Raw genomic sequence first — 27,459 nt, forward strand, 5'->3', positions numbered from 1 at the left:
TATTCTTCCGGCGGCGAGAGCCAAGAGGAACCTCACATATGATGGGAACACGATCCAGATCTTTTAGGACCTAGCACCCAATACCTTGCGACGCCACCACAACTTTAAACCTGTGACAGACAAGCGGCGGAGCATGGACATCTCCTTACAGTGGGGCCACCCATTCGCCCTTATTTTTGCATGGGTAGAGTGGTGCTGTCCTACAAAGAAGCGGCTCAACTACTCCAACTTCCCTCCTCACGGCCCACCAGCCCCACCTGTCCTCGACCTCCCACACGGGTGCCTGCCAAGCCGTCCTGTTCTACCGTGCATCGGCACAGACGCTCACCACCCCTTGATGAGCAAACATCTTTGCAGGCTAAAATGGACATTATCGAACACATCAGGTCTTTGGAGGGGGACAAATCAAAGACGGGCCCGGATTCTCCAATCCCCTGATAAACAGCTTGTGTGCCCGTAACGGAGTTTGGGACTAGTCTCTGGGGGCACAGCTCTTTCTGGTCGAATTGGATGTTTGCCGCTGTGATCTAGACATCACCCCAACTCCCTTCTCGCAGTGTAGTTGGCGCCGGAACACCTCACCTAGACGAACTCGAGAGCAGCAGACGACCTACCCTCATTTGTTCCTGAGACAGTGACGTCTCTGTGTCAATCCAAACCTTAGGGTGCAGGCTGGCCCGCGACTGGAACAGAACAATGTGGCCCGGTTGGCCAATGTTGGTTATCTACTTTTCTCTTTTAAATTTTCCTACTTGCCTGAATCTTCTTTCCTTCTTCTTTTTGTCTACTTGGTATGGCGGGTGGGAGACCTCAAGGCTATGGTGCACCCAAGTCAATAGGGAAGACCCGCTCCGGAAACCTCCTTCCCTTTCCTGACAAGCTTTCTGCGGTGGCATGATAGACTAACTTGGGATCAGATATGCTTATGGCTCTCCCCGACCTTTTAAAGGTATTATCCCTTAATGTCAAGGGGTTTAACTCTCCCAACAAGCGGCAGCAATTGTGGCGCTACCTACTTCAGCACAGCCCAGACATTATCTTTCTTCAAGAAACCCAGCTGTTGAAAATAGATAGCCCTTGCATGGCATACCCTAAATATCCCCTCCAATTCTGGGCCACAGCAACCACCAAAACGGCCGGAGTGGCTATATTATGCAGAAATGGTATCAGGCAGGGGGAACCCGAAGTCTTTCGCAGCCCAAATGGACATTTTATCAGAGCAGGGGTGGAGATTAGGAAATGCCTATTTACACTGTGTAATGTTGATGCGCCGACTAGATGCAGGACTCTTACCTCCGAACGCTCCTATGGAAACATGTGCCACAGGGCGACCCCTCCTTGATTTTGGGGGGGGGGGGGGGGGGGGGGGGGGGCTAGATGTTAACCTGGTGTGGGATCCTACGCTGGACCTTATTGAAGCCTCTTCGAACGGGTCGGGGGCAATGTACTTCGCACTCCAGAAACAGATAACAGACCTTGGCTTGATGGATTCATGGCGATACCACTCTCCTGAGGAGCAGGATTGCTCATACTACTGGCACGTCCACGCTCTAATTCGCGTATTGATTATCTTTTCATCTCTCACGCCCTTGTAAGGGACACATTAGCGGCGGTTATGTCCACCATATCGCTAACCGACCCTGCCCATGTTGAGCTTCCCTGCAGGATCCCACCCGTCTCCCGCGGTGGCGCCTGCCGCCACATGTCTTGTGGGATCCAGCCGATGTGGAAATCATACAAACTGCCATTGCCTCTTACTTTGCGAGTAATGATCTACCCGAGACCCCTTTCCCTGTGGTGTGGAATGCCTTCAAGGTTACAATCCATCTCTGTTGATTGCACGGGCACGGCAAGCCCGCCGCCTGGAAGATAGCCTCTCCAAGGACATTAAGAAACTGGAGAAGCAGGACCAGGACCATTCCTTGCTCACATGTAGACGGGGACTCGCTAACCTCCGGGGCCAACTCCACTCCCTGCGCACCAATAAAGTTGAGTGGTCCCTGCTCGCCTTAAAATAAAAATACTTTGAGAGGGGGGACAAAGTGGGCAGATTGCTGGCGAGGCACGTGCGAGTGCATGCGGCGAAGACCCATATACCGAACATTTAATTGCGGGATGGCGAAAGGGTCACCACTGAGTGGGCTAAATGCGAGGCCTTTAGGACCTATTACACTGCCCTTTATACTGCAGAAGCGCCCTCACAAGCCCACATTGATAATGTCCTTAACCAGTGCCCCTGGAGCTCAATACACCCACACTACGCTAAACAACTGGACGACCCTCTCACTGCAGAGGAACTGACGGCAGCAGTAAAAGATATCCCTCTCGGGAAGACTCCTGGCCCGGACAGCCTATCGCTGGCCTTTTACTGCATGTTCATAGCGCAACTCCAGCCACACCTCCTGCGATTATATAATTCCTTTTCAGACACAGAAGGGCCGACGCCCTCCGTGGGTATGGCAGAAATAGCTCTCATCCCCAAGCCGGGAAAAATTCCCACGTTATGTGCATCCTATTGCCCCATAGCTTTGCTGACCACGGACCTCAAACTCACACCAAAATACTAGCTAAACGCCTAGATACCCACATGCCTGGCCTGGTGAAGCCGGACCTAGTTGGTTTAATTCGCAAAAGACAAGGGGCGGACAGTGTGCGTAGAATCGCGCACCTGGTGGGGAAAACGCACCATTGGAACAGATCAGCCTGCCTTCTGCCGCTTGTCGCGGAGAAGGCATTTGACCGGGTGGACTGGGGTTTCCTTTGCGCGGTGTTGCACAAGATCGTACTGGGCTGAAACATGATTTCTATGATCATGGCCCTTTATCTCTCTCTGCAAACTAGGGTTCTGGTCAATGGGCAGCTTACAGAACCCTTTTCCATACATAGGGGTACGCGGCAGGGTTGCCCCCTCTTCCCCTCAGCTTTTTACCCTGGTGATAGAACCTTTAGCAGAGATGATCAGGCAGAATGCAGACATACATGGCCTCTCTCTTGGAGGTCGATAGAACATGGTAGCACTCTTCGCAGATGACCTTATCCTCACACTATCGCGTCCACATATATCTCTCCCGGCGCTTCACACTCTGCTATAGGCCTTTCAGCGGGCCTCAGGCCTTAATTTTGTTACTTTTGTATACTATTGCCCAGGTTCTGAGGGATACTGGGTTACCCCATTGTTACTAAGCTATTAAAATTAACCCCGGCAAATCTTGGGCTTTAAACCTTACGATCCTGGAAGAGGAGATACCAGTCTTGAAGATGCTCGCTCCTTATCAATGGGCCACGGATCATATCCGATACTTAGGGCTTCAACTGACCCCCTCCCTGGACACATGGCCCCATGTAAATTGGTGGGAATGCAAGAGAACTGTCCTGGATGACTTAAGGGGGCGGAAACCCCTAGCTATCTCCTGGTTGGGTACGCTTAATGCCGTCAAAATGTCGATACTCCCTAAAATCGTGTACCTCTTCCAATGTCTTCCCACCCCTATCCTGCAACACCAGATACAGGGCCTCCAACAAGATCTCACTAGCTTCATATAGGGTGGAAGTAGACCACGATTCTCCCACAAGATCCTCATGCTGCCGCGAGACAGAGGGGGGCTAGCATGCCCCAACCTTCTGGAATACTATAGGGCCTCACATCTCCGCTTTGTCTCGGAATGGACAACGACTGAAAGTGAAAAGGTTTGATTCCATATAGACATGATGGTAACTGGGCGTACCAACCGTACGGCACGCTCCCGCAGTGCCTATATTGCAGTGCCCACTAAAACGGTCCTAGATATATGGGACAAAATAAACGTACGACTTTCCCCTCCCCTCCCCTCATACCCCCATTGCAGGTAACCCACTATTCCCTCCGGCTCTCCACTCACAAACATTCGCCAAATGGTTACAGGGGGGATGCAGAGTGATCGGAGACCTGTACGAGGGGGGAACATTTAAGACATTTTCAGAGTGCAGGGAGGAATTTCGTCTTCCACTGGGAGCGGGACTACAATATGCACAGCTGCGGCATTGGGTGTCATCACCAGAGAAGCAACAGGCTGCTGTCCGACCATTCACCCACTTTGAGCGGCTGGTTCATTCTTTCGACGAATCGAAAGGCCTTATTTCTCGGACATAACAGATCCTACAGCATCCTCCGGTACTAACTACACACCCATATCAATGCCAATGGCAGCTGACGTCAGCCACGGAAATCACACCTACACAGTGGAATCGCCTATGGCGGGACATTCCTAGGGTCTATCGTAGCATCTCACAGAGGGAAAATGCATACAAAATTATGACGCAATGGTATTAAACGCCCGCTCGACTGCACAAAATGTTCCCTGCGACATCCCCCTTGTGCTGGAGGTGTCCGAATGCATCTGGAGACTTCATTCACATTGGTGGGATTGTCCACTCCTCACCCTGCTCTGGAAGGAAGTCCTTAGTCATATTAAGCAGGTATTGGGCTTCCCCCTGCCTAAGTCCACAACCACAATCCTTTTGGGCCTTAAACCTGAATACCTAAAAGCGCTCACCCACAGCGATTGGATTATAGCACTTCACATGCTTGGGGCGGCTAAACAACTTATAGCACTATATTGGAAAAAAGAAGAGACTCCCCCAATTTCCGCTTGGTTTGTGCGCTTATGGCATGTAATAACCATGGAACTTTTTACAGCGCGACCGCAATCACGCGACACCCGCTTCACCGCTGTTTGGCGACTCTTCGGTAAATACCTCTGTAAAATAGAACATGCGCGTTATTTACCCTCCAAGCTTAGTATAGCATCCTCAAAGAGTGGTAGCGCTCTAACGCCAGACCCCAACAGGCTCCTCACATAAACGGTACACTTTTGCGCATCACTCCCTTCGACAAGCATGAAGGTCTTCACTCTGAATGCCATGCACTGCTGCGCACCTCTTCCCGTCCACCCTTCCGACCACTTACATTGCTGTATACCTCTCTTTTCTACTGCTTCCTCTTTTTTCAACCCTTTTCTGTCCATTCACTGCTTTCCACTTTATATGGGCCTCCTGCCCGTGTTCATAATGTTATTGATTTTAAACAAGGTCCCGAGACTTCCCACAACAAGCTAATATTGCTATATGTACTATGTCACGTGGCGGGCCCAACAAGGGTTGTAGCCGACATGGTGTGTTCCAAATAGTTTACTAATTCCTTTTTATATTCTTCGAGACACTTTAAAGAAACGCGGCCGGCCCTAAATGGGTTGTGGGCTTAACGCTGTGTACGTCTGGACCTATGTTCTACTCTTTATCTAGAAAATAAAACAGATTTCAAACAAAAAAAAGGGTGTGTCCACAGAGCACAGTGTAAGGGTACGGACCACAGTGACTATGAGCAGACTGATTTATCATGTGCTGCCATCGCACAATGCTTCTGTGGATACAAATGTGTCTTCAACACTATTGATCGCAGTGTCCTTAAAAATCTGATGCTCAAAGGTAGCAAAATTAATTCAGTGAACTGGAGACAGACAAAATTTGGGACAGACTGAGTACATAAGAGGAGCAAGACAACTGTTCACACTTCGGTTTTGCAAGATGTATTTATATGACTTCAACCATGTTTTACACAATGGTCACTTTTTCCTCCAAAATCTTGAACTTCTTTAGTACACAACATATGTTGCTCTGGTGATATTGTTCTTGATCACACTTCTATTTTCTGAGAGCCTACAAAGGGCCATAAATATTATCACTGAACAAGCTGGTCACAATTCTGTATCAGTAATTTTGCTAAAGATCCTGATGATGTATTTTGGGAAAGTCGACCTGAGAAAGTAGTGGTGTGTCAATTGGAACACTCTATAATGTATTTTGAATGATAATATCTCTGCATTTTAGTGAATAAGTGAATTGAATGTTGCAGTAAAATAACCAGCAGACTAACAGCAAGGTCGAGATGAACAATAAGCACAAATACGTAAGGGGAGAAGCAGGCAAGGTGAGAGATTCAGGGGAGGGGGGAGTTGGAGCAGGGGAAGTAGACAGATAATGAAGGCGGGAAAGAGGAGGTTAGGGTGAGAGACACAGCATGGAAAGAGGAGGGGAAGGGTGACTGGTACACAAACCGGTAGACGAGTCAAGGCAAACGTCCAAAGTCCAGTAAGCTGTGATCCCAGGGGAAGTGGTATCACTTCCCAATCTCTGTTGCGAGAGGCTCCCTTTGCGCAGTGGACTCTCTCAGAGAGGTCTCTGAGACTCCAAGGACTACATACTGGATCCTTCCCCAGAAAGGGGAGAGGGAGTGCTTTGGCAAGGGGTGCCATACATACCTCAAGTGTGAGTGGCTCCCTTGGCGCAGTGGACTCACTCAGGGGGTTCGCTGAGACTCCAGAGTATAAATATTGGATCTTTCCCCAACAAGGGGAGAAGGAGTGCTTAGTCAAAGGGCACAAAGGACAGGGGGTAGGCAGAGTAGCAGGCAAGGGAAGAGAATTCGGGGGAGAGGGGATAGGAGCTCTATAGATTGAATGGAAGCAATGGTACTTGAAAGAGTATTCCTTCTTTCTTGTGCTGTCAACATAGCTTGTTCTCCTTCACAGCTTAAGATGTCACCTTGGCCTTTAATATATTGTGCCCTTAAAGTCAGATTTAATGAGTATTGGCAGGACGTAATTGATCCAAAGATAATAATGGATGGGACAGCTAACCTGGGGTCTTTGAAGTCATCTCAGCAATTAGTTGTACAATGCAAAGCAAACAATTGCAATAGAACTAGTTTAAATTGTATTGTATTGTATAGTAATTGGATTTATATAGCGCATATTACCCCTGACGAAGCCTTGAATTGCTTTTTCGGCAAGCGGCACACTACTCCGGAACCCAAAAAGGATTAGTGGTGAATTAGTATAGGGAAGTATGAAATTAATTTCAGGGATGGACATGTTAGTCTGTTACTTGGATAGTAAATTATAGTAGAGGGATGAAAGAAGGAAGGGTTTGCATTTATATAGCTCCCTGATGTAGCGTTGAAGCACTTTTTGGCAGGTAGCACGCTACTCCAGAACCCAACCTGGATTAGTAAGCAATTAGTATAGGGAAATATGAAATTGATTTCAGCGAGTCATGGTAGTTTGTTTATTTGGGTTGAAAAGTATTTTTATTACTCATGCCACTATATACTTCCCAAAGCTTCCATGATATCCTCAAAAGAGGATACATCCTCAATCTCTTGCAGACACACACATATCTTAGGCATCTAGATTCCAGGTCAATTCTTAGTGTGGGGTTCAATCCTTCTTTGAATACAGAGGAATATGTTCTTCTGTTTTCACCTGCAAGCTTCCAGATTATGTTGACAGGGTTCTGATGCACAATTTCTTTTTTATCGGTTCTGGGAATGTGGTTAAGAGGTTAAGTGTAAAACGTTAGCCAATTACTTTACTGTCAAATTCAATGAACAGTCTTAACTTCCCAGGGAATAACATCAATCCCGTCTAAATATCCACCAAAGGTGCACCAAGTCCCAATCTGCTGGATAGATGGCCACTGTTAGTAATCTGTTTAACAAAGGATGATCGACCTTGCTACTTTGGCAAGGAATAAAATGTGGTAGACAGTGAAGCCTGTCCTGGCTAGTAACTACCCTATAATCTGATTGGTCCTTGCTAACAACTGCCCAATCATCTGGGAGTTAGCAAATATTTAATCTGAGAACGAATCAGGATAACTGAAGAAGGGGAGACCTCCGGATAGTTGGCAATGTATGTCTCCAGTGAGTACATCCTTAAGAATTAAAGATTCTAATTTACGTATGGGAATGTTGGAATATTCATATTCAGAATGGCAAGACAGTGCCGGGGTACCTAAGAAGCTAAAAGGCAAGCAGAAGATAGAAAAAGGACTGAAATACATGTGATAACAATACCCAAAGATTTAAGGAGGTTTGGTCCTATGTTAATAAATTATATCATAGACAGAATGCACACATTGGTAATAATGTTTGTGAAGGCCAGTGATTCTCAATGTATGGCCCAGAGTCCGCTGCAGCCCTCTTGACCTTTACATGCTACCCCCGTGAACAGTAACATACGCTGTTTAGTTGCTGAGCACTAAATTTCAGAAAAACATGTTAAATAAATGGGAAAGCATTTTTTAACCTGCAAATAAATGTTTGTCCCTTAATTTAACATGTTTTTAGACCTCCTTAGACAATCCCTGACCCACCCACACCCCATACCTCCACCCTGCTGGTATCAGTGTGGCCTCGGTCACACCACAGACCGTACTTTGTGGCCCCTGGGCAAATGTTTGGGAGTACCCTTGGTATAGACCAATGCTGTTACAACCAAAAAAGCATCTGAACTGCTTCAATTTGAGCTTCATGATTGCATGAAGTACTTAAAAGGGCTGAAATGACTAACATATAGTAGGATGTAAGTTACTCCTGCCTGAATGGTCTACCTTCAGCCCTTGTGGATTTCGCCTCCAGAGCACTTGCAAAATCTCTTATACATAAAAAATAAAAATCTTGAAAGGGGCCTAAAGCCCGCCCATTACTTAACATTTGTTTGCTGGATTGTCACTCTCATTTCTTGACTTTCTATTCATTATTGCATGCACTTTCTTGTCTCCCCTAAGTCTTCCCTTGTATGTTTATCTTTTTTGTGGAGTTTAAACCAAGTAACTCTTACTTTTAAAGGCTTCATTTGCGGCTTCTTCCATTGATGGTACTCGTTTTTTTTCTTTTTTATCCTCCTCCCGCCCTCTGTTGTGTCAAACCCACCGTCCCCAACACCCGCCTGCTCTCCTTTCCCTGTTGTTTTTACTCCCCCATCCAATGTTGCCTCAAAACCCACCTCCTTGCTCTCAGTTATGTCAAACATCCTATCCTCCCGCCGTCCTCCCACTTGTGTACGTTGTTGTATGTCATGGATGCTTTGATGGGTCACAAATGTCGATTGGGATGGAATGGCGAGTGCTGAGTTGATATGTTAGCTCCTTACTAGAATTGGGTGCCTAGTTATACATAGCCTTCATGCTAGTGCCGCTTGTTGTGACCCTGGGCCTGACCAGCCCTACCCAGGATGACTGGACAACTGCTGGAATTAAACCCTTCCAATCGTTACTCTGAGGAGGAAACACATGGACATCTGTGTTTTATAAGTAAATATTTCTCACACTAATTACCACCCATTTTGCATCTTGGTGTCGATGCTTCCTGGCTGCTGGTACCCATGATAAGTCCCGCCTGTGTTCAGTGTTGTAGTATTTACTTTACCTATACCGTTAGCCAGTTTCAATTCCTTCTCTCCTCTGTGCCTTTATGGTCTCTATGCGCTCTGTACCCGGTGTGGCCTGCTCTTTAGACACTCCTGTCCTCAGAGTCCTCTCTGTCCCCTGGGCACTGCATACGCTGTGGGGGCAGGTTGGACAGGTCTGGCATCATTGCTGTGCTTTGACACCCTGTGTACTGTCCCTACTCATTGAATGTTGGTGACCTTAAGGATGACAATAGAAGTAACCTTCTGAAAATAAAAATCAGCAAACAATAGATTATGGTGTTTGATTTTTTTTTAAACTGGAAGATAAATGACGTTTGTTGTGCGGTCAAGAAATGTGACCACTATTTGTCTGTCAAAATGTCAGCTGGTCTTCGAATTAGGCATTAAAGTTTGAGGGTGCTTAGACGGAGGGCGGTATAAAACAACTAATGCCTCACGGAGCAGCTACTTGCTTTCGTGTACTTGAAGCGTTTGAGCACAACATGGCTCAATCCGCAAAAACTGCACGACTAGTCAGGATGTACTCGTCTTGTTAGCTTTGCAATTGATGTTATTGAAGGTACACCAACCTGACTCAACTGGAGTGCCTTATTTTTTAGGAATTATGTAATTTTCATTGTTGACTCTGTATTAAATAAATAATCACAACAGCAGCAATAGTTTTCTTTTTTTTTCTTTTTTTTATTGTTCTTATACAGCAAAACTGCGAAAAAACACAAAATAATTCACATTTCCATCATCTCACAATTATCAAAACAAACACAATTACATCCAATTAAAAGTTCATTATTCATAATAATCCCTTAACGCACTCCAGATTTTTGTGCCCAGTCTTTTTTTCCTCAGTCCTTTAATAGAAAATAAACTCCACTCCAGATTATATAGACTAAGCATTTTAGCACGCCACTGATGAAAGTCCGGTGGTTTTTCCTGTAGCCACTCCGTAGCTATGCACAGGCGTGCAACAGTCATTGCAAAAAAAATTAAATGATGATATTGAAAAAGTGGTTCCGGTGTGCTGTCCTTTGGAATTTTACCTAGTAACAGCATTGCTGGAGTGATAACAACCGATATTTTAATCACCAAAGACCAAAACTGTTCAAAGTCTCCAATGTAACCCTGAAGCTTAACACAACTATAAAAGATATGTATCGCTCCAGCATCATTTTCCCCACATCGGAAACACTTGCCTTCGTTTCCTCCTCCCCATTTTGCCATTCTTTTTGGAGTGCAATATAAATCATACACAGTTTTAAAGAACTGAGTTTTCAAATTTGCAGACATTAAGGCCTCCTTAGATAGTATTAAAAGGTCTTCCATTTCTATCTCTGAATCTCCTTAAGAGTCTCCCATTTTAGCTTGACTTTTTCCATATCATCGTTCTTAACAGATAGCAATAATTGATTTATCACTCCAATTTTACCCGACCTCCTAATTCCTTTATTAACTTTGTTTTGATTTAAGTTCCCTCCTCGTCGATTTAGATAATCACGAATTTGTAGATATTTAAAGAAGTAACTTCTAGGCAACAAATATTGATCCTTCATCTCGTCAAAAGATTTACAGATCCCATCCTCGTTTATCATATCTCCTAAAATCCTGATTCCTTTCTGTTGGCATATTAAAGTCATTGCATCGGAAAATATACCAGGTAAAATCCTATGAGCGCTGAGGGGCATATAATACGATACTCTCCCTATCCCCATTGTTTTTATAAACCATTTCCAAACCTTGAACGCACCTAGCACTACCTTGAACCTGGTTCGTTTATAGTAACTCCCATCAATATCTTTAACTAAAGATTGCTTTGCACATGCGCCTAACTGAATATCAAAAATATTCGGGGCATTAGCCACCTCAGTTCCTTGCTCACCAGTGATCAAAACCCCCATCTTTAACAGAAAACAAGTTACATAATACAAAAAAAAATCTGGGAACCCCATTCCTCCCCTTAGCTGTGGTAAAGTCATATAATTCATTGCCCTTCTGGGTCTTCCTGGGCTCCAGATAAATTTCCCACACCTTGCCTGTAGTGCCTGTATTTTATCTTTAGAGATTTCTAAAGGTACGGACCTGAATAGATATAACACTTTTGGCAATACGTTCATTTTTAAAACATTTGATCGTCCAATAATGGTTAAGTATAGACGCCCCCACCTATCCAAAGATAACTTGATTTTAGCCATAAGCGTGTTCCAATTTGCTTCAACTAATTCAGTCATGTTTGCCCTTACTAAAATACCTAAGTACATTACTTCCTTTACCACCCTACAACCCTGCCATACTACAGTCTCAGAACAAAGAATTTGAGTTTTTGCCTCATTCAATTTATATCCGGCTATTGTCCCAAAGACCTTCGCCAGTCGCTCAATTTCTTTTATTGCAGTATCAGGGTTGGTGGTTGCCACGGCGATATCATCGGCATAGGCAAAGACCGAAAAATGGTATTCTTCAACTTTATAGGGTGGGATCAAAATATTCTGAATTAGTAACTCTATAAAAGGATTAATATAAAGGGCAAACAAAAGAGGGGAGCAAGGGCATCCTTGTCGAGTACCACGTGTAATTCTAACGGTATCCGAAAGTAAACCCATAGCAGATATCTTTGCCATAGGGTGTAAATATAAAGATTGAATTGCATGAATACATTTTTGACCAAACCCCATTTCTCTCATTAATTTCCACAAATATCCCCACTGCACACGATCAAACGCTTTTTCCGCGTCAAGCAGAATCAGCGCTAGATCATTCCTTTTCACGGCAGCTATATCAAATAAAGAGATGACTTTATTAACATATTCTACCGTCCCTCTTCTAGGTATAAAACCGTGTTGGTAATATGAAACTAAGGAGGTCATGCAATGCGTTAACCGATTAGCTAATATTTTGGAATATATTTTATTATCTACGTTTAACAATGATATCGGTCGATAAGAACCTACTAGCTCTGGTGGCTTACCCTTCTTGCAAAAAACTGCTATAGTCGCTTCGGCCCACGATTTTGGTGGGTATCCAAGCTGAGCATCTCGCATAACTTCTAATAACTCCTCTTTAAAATCATGGTAAAATTGTGTATAGACCTCACTAGGTATCCTATCAGGGCCTGCTGCTTTTCCATTTGTTAGGCTTTTCACTGCTTTTTCCGACTCTTCCTTTGTAATCGTGTCTTCCAGCCATTGGGCCTCTGTTGAGTCTAACCTTTTTAAACCCTTTTCTAACATTACTGCCCAATCTGATCCATCACTATCAGCTCCTTTCTGTTGATCATATAACTCTGAATAAAACTGTTGAAAAATCTTAAGTATTTCTTGTGGGTCCGAATGAGCCACCCCAGCGGAATCCATCATTTGAACAATGTTTCTGGTTGATTCCTTTATTCGTAATTGGGCCGCCAATTTTTTCCCAATGGCCTCACCATACTCATATTTTTCCATCTTAGATGTAAGAAATCTCCTTGCATTTTCTACAGACCAAAGTCCTAGCACTTTCGCTCTATCCTTTGCGACTGTGTCCTCCAATTTGGTTAAATCGCTCCCCCAACTAACTATCCCCTGCATCAATAATATTTCAGATTGACTTAATTGCAAATATAATCTATCTAGCTCCAGTCTCGCCTTCCTTTGATTCTTGCATGAAAAACTGATACATTCCCCCCGAAATCCTGCTTTAAAAGTATTCCAGATTATGGCCTGCATGGTAGATCCCTTATTTTCCTGAAAAAATTGTTTGATCCACTTCCTCATATGATCCCTAAAATCACTGTTTACCACCAGCTTCCTATCAACTGTGAAATTAAATTGTCTAGATTTAATTAACCCCACACCTATCTCCAATACTATAGGAGAGTGATCTGATGAAATCCTAGGATACACAGTAATTATCGCTCCTTCTATTACAGAAACCGCGGCAAAAAAATAATCGAGTCTGACCAGTTTTTTGTGGGGATAAGAATAAAAAGTATATCCACTATCCTGTGGTCTTATATACCCCCACACGTCCACCAACCCTTGGTCCTGCACTAAGTTAGTTAGTGCTTTATATACTTTTGGCTTATGACCCTTATACTTGGCAAACCCATCTTTCAATGAGCTATTAGTCAAATTAATATTCATATCCCCACAGATCAATACAGACTGAGACCAGGTGGCTAATTCCAAATTTACCTCAACTAGAACTTCCGGATCATCTAGATTAGCGCCGTAAATGTTACATAACGTCAGTTTTTTTACCATCCACACAAAATTCAGCGATTGCCCATCTTCCTTTTTTATCAGCTAATGTTCTTCCTGATACTACATTATTGCCTTTGCACATGATGGCCACACCCCGTATCAAACTGGATTGTCCTGTAGTAATCACTAATAAAAAATACCAAGTTCTTTTAGAACACCTCTATTTGACCATGGTATAGGAGTTTCCTGCAAACACAATAAATGTGGTGCAATATATCTTAATTCAGCTGAGACCTTCTGTCTTTTTATAGTATTATTTAGCCCTGATACATTTAAAGAGCAAATGTTTAATTGTTTAGAAGCCATTTATCATATAATTTAAGTTTATCCAAAACCAACAGAGACATGTTTTCCCCCAACCATGGAGGCCCTTACACCAAAAAAAAGAGAAACAAACATAATGAATCATACAATTCAGATATATTGAAGTGCTGAGGCTACTTAAAACAGCAACAAAGTCTTGAGTGTCCTTCTCTTTACGCAGTTTCTTGTATTCAAGAAAAAATGTTCCCCCTTTTTCCCCCCACACCCCCCATGTGGGAAGGCAAGATGGCGACCGTATCGGTCGCGTGAGCAAGCTGCTCCTGCCGGACCTCACGGACATCGGACGCCTAACCGCTGAAATAGGGGCAGACAGACGTTAGAAGCTGCCGGATTCTGTATACGATAGTAGAAAACCCAGCATTTGCTCTTTTTTGTGTAATAGAGGAAAAATAACGCTTTGGAAACGCTAATGTGCTCACCTGTTATCACTGTGCTGATCGGAGCTAGACCGCGGAATCTGCAGAGTCAGCGGTGGAGGCTGTGGGCGGTTCTCACAAGGCGGCTCACCTGGTACAGACGAGTCGCGGCTAATGGCGTTTTGGCCGTTTCACCATCCGGAAAGCCGGCGTGCTGTTCGGGAATGGCTCCCAAAGGTCGGAGAGGACGCGGCCAAGGGGCCGCTGGTCCAGAGATACAGGGGGAACCTGAATTAGCGCAAAACTCAGTCGCGGCTGCGACTTCTATGGACAATGCTGCAACCCCAACCCCGGCTCCAGTTTCAGCATTAAGTTTAACGAAGACCGCTACTCGTGGGGAGACACGCGCCAAAGAGCCGGACAGAGCAGGGAAAGCTGCATCTCGAATGAAGGAGAGCGTGGCTCTGGAGGTAACCAAGACCACTAAAAGTATTCCCGAGTTATTTTTTTCAATGAAAAATAAGGAAGCTGCTAAATCTGTTAAGCCCGCCTTGACCATAGACTATGCTAAAGATTCTGTGCCTATTGAGTCTGTAGAGGCATTGATTAAGTGGGTCGAGAATGGGCTGGGGCTGGAGGCATTTTCAGATGGTCTGGAAGGAAGGAGACAAGAGGCCGAAAATATGAGTCAGGATATTACAAACGGGCCTGGTGCAGAGATACCTAATGGCGCTCACCTGAGTGAACTAGACGAAGAGGAAGAGACTGAGGGGAATGGGGTGGAAGTGCAGGAATAAGAGTCAGAAGCAGTGGCGACTAAATGAGAATTCAACCTCAACCTCTACTCAGGCCAAGAACATAGAGAGCACAGACTCCGTTGATTTTTACTCTTTGTCAGAACACTCAGCGTCATCCACTGAAGATCTTGTGCAGCAATACGCTACACACATGAGTATGGAAGAAGGAAGCCTTCAAAGTAGTTTTGAAGCAGAAGATCAAGGGTCTGACTTTCTGGATGGCGGAACAGTTCGTAGACTGCGGTTAACCCAGAAGGGAGACAACATAGAAGGAAATAAAGGAAGGAATGGCTGTACTACAGGAGCGCCTTTTGCAGGAGAGGAGCAAACTGAAGAAATTTCACTTAGTTTAATATATAAGACTATGATGCTGCACAGAGATGAGCATAGGCAGGACAGTTTGAGAGTTCAGAAATCGTGCAAAAAACTTCAAAATTCTGTCAGACGCTTGACCAAATCACTCTGAATTTCTGGAGAGAGCAAATGAAGCTGAAGTGTGCATTTCTATGCTGGAAGATGAGCTTACGCAGCAGAAGAAAGCATTAGCAACACAGCTCGCCAATAAGGATGACATTAACTGGAAACTCATTGATTTAGAAAACCGCTCTCAAAGAAACAATTTGAGGTTCTTACAAATTCTAGAGGGAAAGGAGGGGTCAGATCCTCGAGGGTTCATTATAGAGCTTCTGAAAAAGTCATTTTTTGAGTCCACAAGATGGGATTGGGAGCGGGAGGTGGAAAGGGCACATCGGTTCCATTTTAACATTAGACCAAATCATCAGGATCATCGCGACCAAAAACCGAGAGCTATATTAGTGGCATTCAATAGTTTTTTGGTGCGAGAGGAAATATTCACTAAAGCACGACCAGATAAGAAGATTAAAGCTCTTGACTGTGAGTTTTTTGTACGTCCTGATCTTTGTAAACAATCTGTGGATATGAGATGGCAGTTTCGACAATTGATTCCAGACTTTCAATCTAAGGGGGCCCAAGCTTATTTGATGTTTCCTGCTAAAATGAAAGTTGTGTTTAGAGAGCGCACTCATTATTTTATGACAGCATTGGCAGCTAAGGCCTTTATGGATACAATGTAATCATTTAACTGAATGAGCATAAATTGGGCTCTGTTTCTATAGGTCTGTAACTCATGGTATTTTTGCTGGTCTTTTATTATTTTTTAACTGCTCCTTCTCGGTTGGTAGGCGTTTAAATATTGATCTTTAGTGTACATTAACGTGAATAATATGCTCGTGGGCGAAGGCAGGTAAATGGGGGCTAGCTCACATCAACAGGACCATAAGTCCTAAAGCCTCAGTAAAGGGTCGGGGGGGAGGAGGGGGACACTTTGGTTGGGGGGGTGCAGGAGCAGCAATAGTTTTCAATGATCCATTGATGTCAACTGGTCTGCAGCGCTTACATGACAGAGCTGTGGGGGTTTTTTACACAAGGAATTATTATTTTATAACATCTATTGATCACAGAGATGGACGTAGGAGATTAGCATATTCTTTTGCTTTGCTGGTCCCCTCAGCCCTTGGAGGAGCAGTGTGCCACAGGGGGCAAGTCTTCCTGACGCCTGGCAGCAGTGACTGCTATCTGCACAGCAGACTTTGTCTTTATGGACCCAAGTGACATCTTTCACATCTTCCATTCAAGTGTTTTTCATCCTTAAAGATTTACTCAGGACCTCTCCGGTTGGACTCCCCTCCCCACTACACTTCCACCAGGTCTGTTGTTGTGCTGTTTTCTTCAGGCAAGATGTCAGTCTCCTCGAACTATAGGACATGTGTAAGGCCTCACTGACAGAAGGTAAGAGGGGCCAGCTGGATGCCTCAGACCAAAGTAAAGAGAAGCAAAACAAGAAAAAACAAGCCTTGGCGAAGGTAATAGGTTTTGAATATGCTAAAGATAGTGGATTTGCCAATGCTTTTTTTAGACATGCAGTTGCACAGCAGCAACCACGCTGCTGTGCAAAGTGGCTGAAAGTAAAGAAAATAAAAAGGGCTTTGACACGGGCAACACTAGCCATGTCAAAGTGCTATTATTTTCTTTCTTTTAAGCCATGTGGCCAGCAGCAAGCACTGCTGTGCAACATGTCTAAAAAAAAATTAACAAAGCCAATAGTTCCCGCATAGGCGAAACCTACTGGCTTTGCCAATGCTTGTTTAGCGTGCAATTCCAATCTTGTCAGATTGTATAAGCTCCCTGCACAACAGTTGTTATCAGCTAGCAGAAATTCTGGCTTCTTGGCAGGATTTGGTAATAGTATCATTACTTTAAAAAAGGCAACAGAGCAGATCCAAAAAGCTACAGAATGATAGCTTTGATAGATGTAAATGCTAAGATTTATGCATTTCTACTGTATGTATTAGAGGAGAACTTAACAGCATTTACCTCTGTCTAGCATTTGTAAGAAGGGTTGATAGCGAAAAAGGAACTTGCTCTAATGGGCACTGGATATTTTCAATGTGATATTAGTTCCTGCAGAATTAAAGCGCAGTTATTTTATTTTTGCAAACAATGAAAGTCTGAAAAATATCGTTTCTGAATTTATTGTGAAGATTCGAAATTACTATACAATAAAGATTGTAGCATTTTCTGATAACACCTTTTGCGAGCCTTCGCAACCTTTCCAATGACAGTACCTCTCTGTTAGAAAGAACATGCCTCCTCTGAGAAATAATTACTGAGTATTACAGGTACTCAGGGTTGCCACCTCTTCATCTGAAGTATCGTTAGCTAGTACTTAAAAGAACATGAACCTGCAGGGATGATGAACAATTCGCCACACATCCGAGATTTACATGACAATTAAACTGAATATATAAAATTACCACTCAAGCCCAGACATGATAGTTTCCACTCTGTTATAAGATTGAGTTGCTTTGAATTTATTTTGTAAAACAGATCATAACAGCTTCGTTTTGCATGGTTTACACCCTCAAAATATACGTCTAAAGTATAGGCGCCTAACTCGGCTCTATTCAATTAGATTGTTGGAAAATTCAAACCCTTTTTGCATGAGAAGTACATCAGGCAAATAATTTACAATTCTGGGCAGGAAGGAGTTAATGTTTAGAACATTATTAGCGTTATTGTCAAAATGTTGTGCCTCGCTACGGGCTTCCTTTTTCAAAAGACTTTAATTTCCATTCCAGCTTCATTAGACGTGTTCCAGCTTGAAAACCCAGCCTGCAGTGGAAGACACCATCCCCCAGTGCCCAGGGATTTCCCAGAAGCGTCACCCGCGTGATGAATTGACTGACGCCCACGTCAATATCGTTAGAGAATCCTTGTGGGCGGGACAGCGGGATGAGTTTTATTTTTAGCAGGTATCACATTACAAAAACATTTTGAAATAAATAAAAATCACTGGCAAGTGGCAATCTACAAAACGCCCGACCTGGAATCAGCAACGTTTTCCCCATACTGTATGCAAATAATTAGGGCTGGAAACGTGGATTAACCAACCAGCCTCATCTGCGTAACTCCTACTACGTAAAACAGCTTCGAGGAGGCCCTGGATTAAAAATGCACGCAATTCTTTCTCCTGCCTGCAGAAACAGAGAGGATTACGCGCAGGATGCAATTCCCACCACGACCCTTTCAAAAACTAAGCTGATCTTGTAACGTGATGTGATGTGAGGAGCATGATGGGAGGCACGCGCCTGACATACCCCCGCAGTAGGAACCTGCCTTTGGCTCGAGGAACCATCGTGTAATTTAGTGGAGGCGTGGAGCTGCCCCCTGCGGGGTGGGGGAAGGGGTACCCAAACCTTCATGGATGACTATTAGGATATGTTAGAGACACACATCAGGGGCGGCTCTAGGCTGGGCTGGGCTGGGCAGGGAGCATAGGTAGGGGGCCCCGGAAGAGGGGGTCCGGGCAGGGTGGAGCCCGGAGGCCAGTGAAGGAGGGGGGGGTCAGGGTGTTTGGAAGTGTAACAGAGCCGGAGGCCGCAAAATCCCTGCCAGGGGCCGCCACGCAAATATGTATCTATCCTCAGAGGGTTATTATATTAAGGATATATATTGGCGTGGTGGCCCCTGGAATTTGGTGGCCCTGTGCAGGTGCACAGCTTGCACATGCCTAACTAAGGCCGCCCCTGCACACATGTAAGAAAACGCAAATTACATGTGCTATTGTTATTTGCCAAACGACAGATAGCTTTATGCTGGGGGAAGAAGAGAAAAACCACGGTCAAAGACTGGGTTCGGTAGGTTACCTATCAGCAGACTCAGCTTGCTATATTCTGGGAACTAATGCCACCTACCTCCAGACCCAGGTATATATGGGAACCTTTTATCGACTGGGCCCGTGTCAGGTCTACCAGCCCTGATGTGCACATGGATGTCGGAGCTACTGTTGGGCCTGTGTAATCTATTTTTAAATGTACCTCGTTGTATGCACTCAGAGACCCCCCAGGATATAGCGGCATGGATTCGCAAATTTAGCGGCACAAATATGGAAATTTAGCGGCATTTTTGCGTCACTTTATTTTACTCATAATCATTCATTTTCAGCCTTAAATCAATGAAACTGTTTTAGCAGAGTATTCCACTTTGAATAGGCAACCTGGAATATGGAATAGAGGAAGCAGCCCACAGGTGAAGGCTGTAATCCCTTGGAATTGCAATTCTCCATTTGCTTAGTATAGGTTGGTAGCAGTTGTCACACATTTAGTAGGTCTAACTGGATACTGTCTTTAGCCTACTGTAGGACCGTAGTGAGGGGAGAAGAGTTTAATGGGGGGTTGTTGATTCCGCAGGCACTTTTGTAAAAATTGCGGCATTTTTACAAAAGTGTCGATTTCACGGGCACTTTTGTAAAAATCGTGGCATTTTTACAAAAGTGCTGATTTCGCGTCAAATCTCGAAATCCCGGAGGGTCTGTTTAACCCCTTGGCTGCAGGCCGATTCCCCCCGCTGTGCTGGGGAGAGGCGGGGCGCGCACAGCACCCCGGTGCTGATGACGAGCTCAGCTCGTCATCAGCAACGGTGCTCGTGTGCATGATGACGAGCTGAACTCATCATGACCACACCCGTTCTTTAGAACGCCCAGTACAGGAGGGGAATTAGCCCTGCACCTGAGCGTTCTAGCGGTCATGACGAGCTCAGCTCGTCATCAGCACACGAGAACCGTGGCTCATGACGAGCTCAGCTCGTCATGAGCACAGGAGGGGTTAATGGCTCTTCCAGAGAGGACGAAAATTGCTGTTGTCATTTGCAGTATATATTTGTGTTAGTTTGTCATTTCCTCTTTATTCACTTCGGAGGAAAAAAACAGTTACAGATACATATTTTAGGTGAAAACCTTTGGATAGGAAATATCGTGTTTGTCTGTGTGCGCTTTGCAATCGATACTTCAATAAAAATAATGAAGGTGATAAAAAAAATTTGGTTGAAATCTTATTCTGGTTTTGAGTGGTTCTCTCTGCTCTGCTTAGAATGTATTTTAAATCCTAAACAATAAGCTAAATCCCAACCTAACGTCTGACCGTAATCCATTTTCTAAATCATACCCAAGTGTTATCTCATCTTAACCATTTTCATAAACCTAACTACACAACATAAAGTGACCAAAATCATGTTCCATACCTTTACCCAAATCTAACTTTAAAATTATATAAACTTTAAAAGAGCTGGCCCTCTCCAATCCTAACCTCTACCGTTAGCCTAACATGACCGTAACCTCACACCATCTAATCCTATGCTGACCCCAATACAGTCAGAAGCGTGACCTTTTCCCATATATTAACCATAACTATTCATTATCCTGATTCTGTTCCGACAATATTGTAATCCTAACTACTTCATCCTTTAGCCTGGCCCAAACCATAGCCATGGAGAAAAGACCTGTGCATCCTTCGGAAAGTGCCATTCAACAAACTTAAAGTTATCATGACATGATTTAATGTCATAAAGACATTTGAAAACCAGCCAATGTTTGCAGGCAAATTAACAAAGCTGAGCTCTCGCAACTACATGTGTGGTAACAAAACAGGGTACAATGACCAAATTTGAAAAAGAAGCGCAGAAGCAGGTTCTTTGGTGTATATCTTCTTGTCACAGCAAGATGTTGTTTTTATTTTCTCCAGACTTGAGAAATGTAACATTCGCCGACACGTGTTTCGTCGTGTACGGTTGAGTCAACACGACTCTTCAGGGCTTCAACTCCAATTCCAATTGTAAGGTTGGAGTAAGTCTGGGTCTTGTAATCTCTGTTCTGGCACTCAGTATTCAGTATGACTAAGTTATAGTCGATACAATTGAGAGATTGAACCAGTAGGGATATAAGGGTGGTGATTCTCTTGTTTATATGTGGTCACTTCCCACTGGTGGTGATGGATCTCGAGTTAGGCGCTGGGTAACGCTTGGGTATCAAGCGGAAAGCCGGGAGGGGATTCTACAGTTGTGCCACACGAAGGAAACGGGTGCGTCTCCTCTACGGCGGTATGCCGATAAAGGCAATCCCTCCTCTGTTAGTTCCCGGCGGTCGTCTCTCGTGTAACTCGAGATCCCTCACCACCAGTGGGAAGTGACCACATATAAACGAGAGAATCACCACCCTTATATCCCTACTGGTTCAATCTCTCAATTGTATCGACTATAACTTAGTCATACTGAATACTGAGTGCCAGAACAGAGATTACAAGACCCAGACTTACTCCAACCTTACAATTGGAATTGGAGTTGGAGCCCTGAAGAGTCGTGTTGACTCAACCGTACACGACGAAACACGTGTCGGCGAATGTTACATTTCTCAAGTCTGGAGAAAATAAAAACAACATCTTGCTGTGACAAGAAGATATACACCAAAGAACCTGCTTCTGCTCTTCTTTTTCAAATTTGGTCATTGTACCCTGTTTTGTTACCACACATGTAGTTGCGAGAGCTCAGCTTTGTTAATTTGCTTTGTCTGTTGACCTGTTTGGACGGTTAAGGGTGTTTGCCGTCTGCTCTTCACGCACTACACAACGATATTCCGTGTATCTTTCACACACTGTAACGTTCTAACCTAGGCAGTGCGCCCCCGGAGTCCGAATTTTCTAAAAACCCCTTTGTACAGTACACAATGTTTGCAGGCAATTTAGAAGGCACAATAAAAAAAACAGCAAAGTATGTCATTGATTCCATCAGACAATAAATGTCTTGTTATTCAGACATCTCAGAACAAAAAAGGTTTAAATGCAAAATAAAGGAAACACCACAGTGCTTCGCTGCCGAGACTCAAACCCAGTCCCCCTGATTCGACTTTTGTGAGTGTATTCACATCTTGCAAAAAGATGTCCTACCCTCTTGGAACATGACAGCTTCAAATGAAGGAACCTTAGAAAGCGCCGAGGCTCAGCAAGGCCTCTGGGAGCAGATATCTTTTTCAGACACAGACTTCTGGTTGCTGTTGTGGACACGTTTTGAGATCTGGATTCAAAGACATATTTGAAATGAACATCATTTACAGAGCTTGACATTCACCCCTCAGGACATATTGGCGCTAATGCCCAGACTGATGGAAACACAGTAAAGAGAGGGCAGAGGCAGTGAGGGAATAAGTGGGTCGTCAAGGCCTTCCAAAAATAAGGTTTTAGTACCAGTGGGAGATTTTCCCAGAGCTGTGGTCCAAAATAGGATGAAGTCCTGTCTTTAGCCTACTGTAGGACCGTAGTGAGGGGAGAAGAGTTTAATGGGGAGTTGTTGATTTCTCTGGCACTTTTATAAAAATCGCAGCATTTTTACAAAAGTAGCGATTTCGCAGCAAACCGCGAAATCGCGAAATCCTGTAGGATCTGACTCATCAAGGCCTGGAGGAGTTTGACCTGTATGTAATACTGGAGGATTGTGTGGATGACCATTTTATACTACTGTCAAATTAGGTGTTGTCATGTATAATTGTATATTAGGTGGCAGCTGCCATCTGTGCATACTGTGCTGTACATCGCTGAACCCACTGTCTTATAATTTTTTGGGAATAATGTTCTGTCACATGATTGGACTGTAAAAATGGCTACTTACACACCATTGTTTCTTTTTTTAGTTTATCACGATGTATTTGCTTTGTATCGTATACATCTTGAAAAACAATCAATAAAATAAAAAAATAAAAACCTTCATGGATCGCTCATTTAGCCCAATGCCAAAGACTAGGCGAAGATTGGGCAGCTCCTCGTGTGTTTTTTGTTGCAGTTTTATTATATAGCGTGAACTAGACCTGAATGTATTGGAGCCCTTTACATGAGCACCAGTTACATTATAAAGGGACACATTCATTTTTGGTAGGCACGGGGGGGTTGTGGGTCATATGTAGGAAGCCTAATTGCGATCGCAAATGCTGAAATTTGCACAACTTCAGCGTTTGCGATCCCAATTTCGGCAATGTGCTATGTAGCACACAGAAACCCACAGGCAAAATAAGGAATCGCAAAATTTGCGATTCCTTATTTTGCGAATGCATTTAAGGAATCCCAAATTACGATTCCTTAAATGCAATGTAGGAAGCACCCAAGTTGTGCAAATTTTGGCTTAAGGAATCGCAAATTACCACCAACTTCAGGTTGGTGGTAATTTGCGATTTCTTTGAAAAATGCACTTTTTAGCATTTTTCAAAGTGCCATGTGGCGCACATACATGCCCTTAGTGCATGTATGTGCGTCACATGTGCACACATGTTTATTTCAGGGGTGCAAAAGGGTGTCCTATTGACACTCTTGCAACCTTGAAATTGCATTCTCAATTTGCGATTCTCTAATTGAGAATCGCAAATTGAGAATGTCTTCCCATTCATTCCTACGGGCCTTCTAGCCCATAGGAATGAATGAGAAGGTATTCCTTATTTGCTAATCTCAATTTGCGATTCGCAAATAAGGAATAAATGGGATTCGCAAAAATTTTTGCTAATCCTACCTACATTGCGTTTTGCGATTCTCTAATTGCGATTCTCTAAAAATCGCAATTAGAGAATCCCAAAACACAAATTACCTACATATGGCCCTCAGTCATTTGTCCGGGATCACAGGATGTTGAGTTGATGCTGTGACTGGTACCTGGTTCCCCAGTTCATAAATAGGCAGCTCTGCCCCTTAGGCCACATCCTCTCCCCCATACGTTATGAAGGTGGGGGCAATTATTTTGGGTTACCCTACTGGTAGTGAGTGTAGGCCACATAGGCTGCTGGGGACTGGCGGTCGGGGTAATGGTCTGAGCTCCCGCCTGTCATAAATAGGAGGGAGTCTGTTACAGCCTGAGGTTCACCAACGCATATGCCACTCAAGATACCAATAGCAAGCTCTTCACCTTTTACAGATTATTGGTTTGGCCGTGATTTAACCCGCCCTCTCTCCCCAGAAGCCAACAGATAGCCCTCAATTTTATTCAAGTCACATGCAGTCTCCCAGTTTGCAATTAGTATTCGAGTCAAAAGTTCAGCTCACCAGTTAGAGTCCCTCACTGCAAATCCTCTGACAAATGTGTGGAAAGTAGCAATTTATGACATGGTTAAGTTTCTGCGCCCTCATTCAGGTAAGCCAGAAGCGGCTTCCAGATTTTCCCAAATTTGCTTCTCCCACCCAGTAAATCCCAAGAGAGTCGTTCCAAAGTCAGTACCGATCAGAACCTCCCTGTCCATTCTTGAATCGTTGGTGTGACAGTACTTTTCCACCCAAGAACAGTCACTCTAGCCGAAAGCCATAGTCATCCCCACCAAAATAAATTGTCTTCAATCACAAGGTTACCATCGCTGGGTCTGTTGAAAGGGGTATCTCATGGGGTCTCTTATATGGCTCCACCCTTCTTTGCAAAAGGTTCCGATCAATAGGCATGACCACCAGACATGCATTAATCATCCGGATTGCACGTTTTAATCAACAAAATTACCACATATCAAGGATACAGCAACACTAGCATGCGGTGTAACAGAAGAACTACCCCAGGAAATATTATAGCCTCATTCTATGCGGTTCTTCTAAAAGGTGTAAAACAACAATGCAAATTTAGCTGTCAGAGTGATTTCTTGAGGAAATAAAGTACTCTTGCACCAGACTGACACTGCTCATTTGAGGTACCAACACATCATAGGCACATTTACTACAACTGAAATATAATGGGGCCTGGTCAGAATAAAACTTGCACTTAAAAAGTGCACGTCCAGGCACCAGAGTGGTGTGGCAAAAAATAATTTAAGGTAAGAATAAAAGTATTAATACCACTACTCAACGTTTGTGCTCTTTGAAAGATGATTGGAATTGTATAGTTGCCAACTGAACCTTCCAAACCTTGAATAGCCTCTGTATAACAATACTTGCATGTGAATTATATTTTTTAACATAGTTTACGTGGCTACCAAAAGTAACCTCATAATTCAAAAACACTTCTTCTAGTGCACATTTACGTGGTGGTGGTAGTCGAGGATGGTCACAGAACAAGCACCTCTACATGAAAATACAAGTGGTTTAAAGTATACATCAAAATTAGATACAACACAATCGATTTGTGGGGAAATTCAGAGAATGGCCTCCATGCCACATACAAATGAATGCTCTGCAGAACAGAATGCTACCATGTCACAAAACAAAGTAGCACTATAGAAATACATGCCCCATGCCACATACACAGTAGCGGTCTGAGGAACAGTATGCCCCACCCAGATCACATGAAAAGTAACACTTTCCAGAATGGCATCCAACCACATCACATACAAAGTAGCACTAAGGAATAGAAAACCCCACGCCAAATATATAGTAACACTTTATGAAATGCTGTCCTCTTACATCACATACAGAATAGCACGCCCAAAGCCCAAGACCACATACTTACTATCACCCTGCAAAATGTTATGCTTACAGGTCACCTGCATAGTAATGTGTGGGTGTGAGCAGGGAAGGTGTGGCTGACTGCTTTTGAGGGAATCCGTGTGGAAAAAGTACGCGTGAAGAAATAATTGTGTATCTGTATGAAGATGCATGTAAAGAAGTCAAGTGTGTGGTGGAAAGAATGATAGCGAGTGTGCTTCGGAGGGCAGCCGAGATTATGTTTAAAAGACATATATGTGGTGAAGATGTTGTGTGGAATCTAGGAAATAATATTTTCTGATGAAGGTTGGTCCGATAGGGTGAGGGCCTTGAAGCAAGCCCGATTACCAATGGCAGAGCGTTTTGAAAGACGGTTTGTGAGATGACGGGCATAAAAGACGTATGTGAAATGTAATGGGTAGGGTATGTAGAAAGGAAGGGTGAGGGGGCAATGGTGGCAACGGAGCTCCGCGATGACTGCGGCGCACTCTGCCCACTTGCGCTACCGAAGCAGAGCCCAGCCAGGCAGTAGGGGTCTCTCCAATCTCTCTAAACCAAAAGACGCTCCCCCGGCTATGACCCACCCCTCACCTGAAGAGTCCTCGCAGGAAGGACTGCGAGTTCTTGACTCTCTTGTCAGCCTCGGCCATCAGCTGCATGGCCTCGCGCTCCTTGCCCGAGTTGTCCACCATGGCGGATGCCTTTTTATCGCCCGCGTCGCAGGCGGTGATGGTTCACTCTTGCAGGGCGCAGGAGAGAGATGCTGATGGAGTCTACGGTGCTGATGCTGCTGTTTTGCCGCAGCTGCCCTCTCGCTCCGCCAGCTGACACGCACGCGAGAACTCGCGAGGCTACTTTGCATGATGGGAGTTGTAGTTCTTCTCCTTCAGGAAGCCAATTAGTTCCGCTCGGGTTGCTCTTTTGACATTATTCGCTATCCAAACGTTTTCTAAAGTCGTCCGGTTCTGCGGTTTGGTCACATCATGGTTTGAAACGTTTGGCCAATAGAGTGCCACCCGACTAGTACTTGGTGCAGAGTTTCAAATGGAAACAAGCATTGGCATAGCCAATAGGTCTCACCTTTGGAACCTTATAAGTATTTAGTTATGCAGTACAATATCCTTGGCTCAACAACATCAACTGTTGCATGGCTGAACACTTATAAGGTCCCAGAGGCGAGACCTATTGGCTACGCCCAGGGCTTGAGTCGGGGTACCACGCGGGTGGACGGCGTTCCCCACTTATTTTACCGGCCCCCTGCCCAAAAGCTGGGCTTTCAATGGTGGCTTTACTTGCCCGCACAGCCGCCCCGTTAATCTCCCAAGTACAGGGCTGGCTGTATTCAACCAGCAGCGCTGCTCGGCCGGTCCCCGCGTCTGTATCAGAAGGATATCTAATGTCAGGAAAAAAGGCTGCAGGCTGTCCCACATTAGACCCACGTCCCTCCTCGTGCTCTTTACTCGACAGATCCTCCCTCTGTCATTTCAGGTCATGCAGATTGATCGCCTTCCAGGTCACCAGTTCCTTTAGCTTTACTTTGTGTTGCTGCGGACTCTTTCTTCTTGCTGATTAGCGTGACCTCTTCTTTCACTCTGCCTGCAGCTGGGCCCGCAGCCAAGCTCTGCACTGAGCTCATGGTGCTCGTGCTTAGCTCGGAGTTTGTGATTACTCGGCTTTCTTGAAGTCTGAGTTTCAAACTTTCAGTCCTGTTGCTTTGA

General features: G+C 44.4%; 1 protein-coding gene across 1 annotated transcript in view; it reads right to left on the bottom strand.

Moving 5' to 3' along the window:
* NAPB (NSF attachment protein beta) overlaps positions 1-26,588 on the bottom strand; it is a 236,860-nt gene extending 210,272 nt beyond the window's left edge. Inside the window, exon 1 of the mRNA XM_086927680.1 lies at positions 26,333-26,588. Coding sequence (XP_086783806.1) covers positions 26,333-26,433 — 101 coding nt within the window. The 5' untranslated portion in view covers positions 26,434-26,588. The remainder of the gene's footprint in view (positions 1-26,332) is intronic.
* Between the last annotated feature and the right edge of the window lie 871 nt (positions 26,589-27,459).

Source organism: Lissotriton vulgaris, chromosome 6 (genome assembly GCF_964263255.1).
Source record: "Lissotriton vulgaris chromosome 6, aLisVul1.2, whole genome shotgun sequence".
In the NCBI taxonomy this organism is placed as follows: Eukaryota; Metazoa; Chordata; class Amphibia; order Caudata; family Salamandridae; genus Lissotriton; species Lissotriton vulgaris.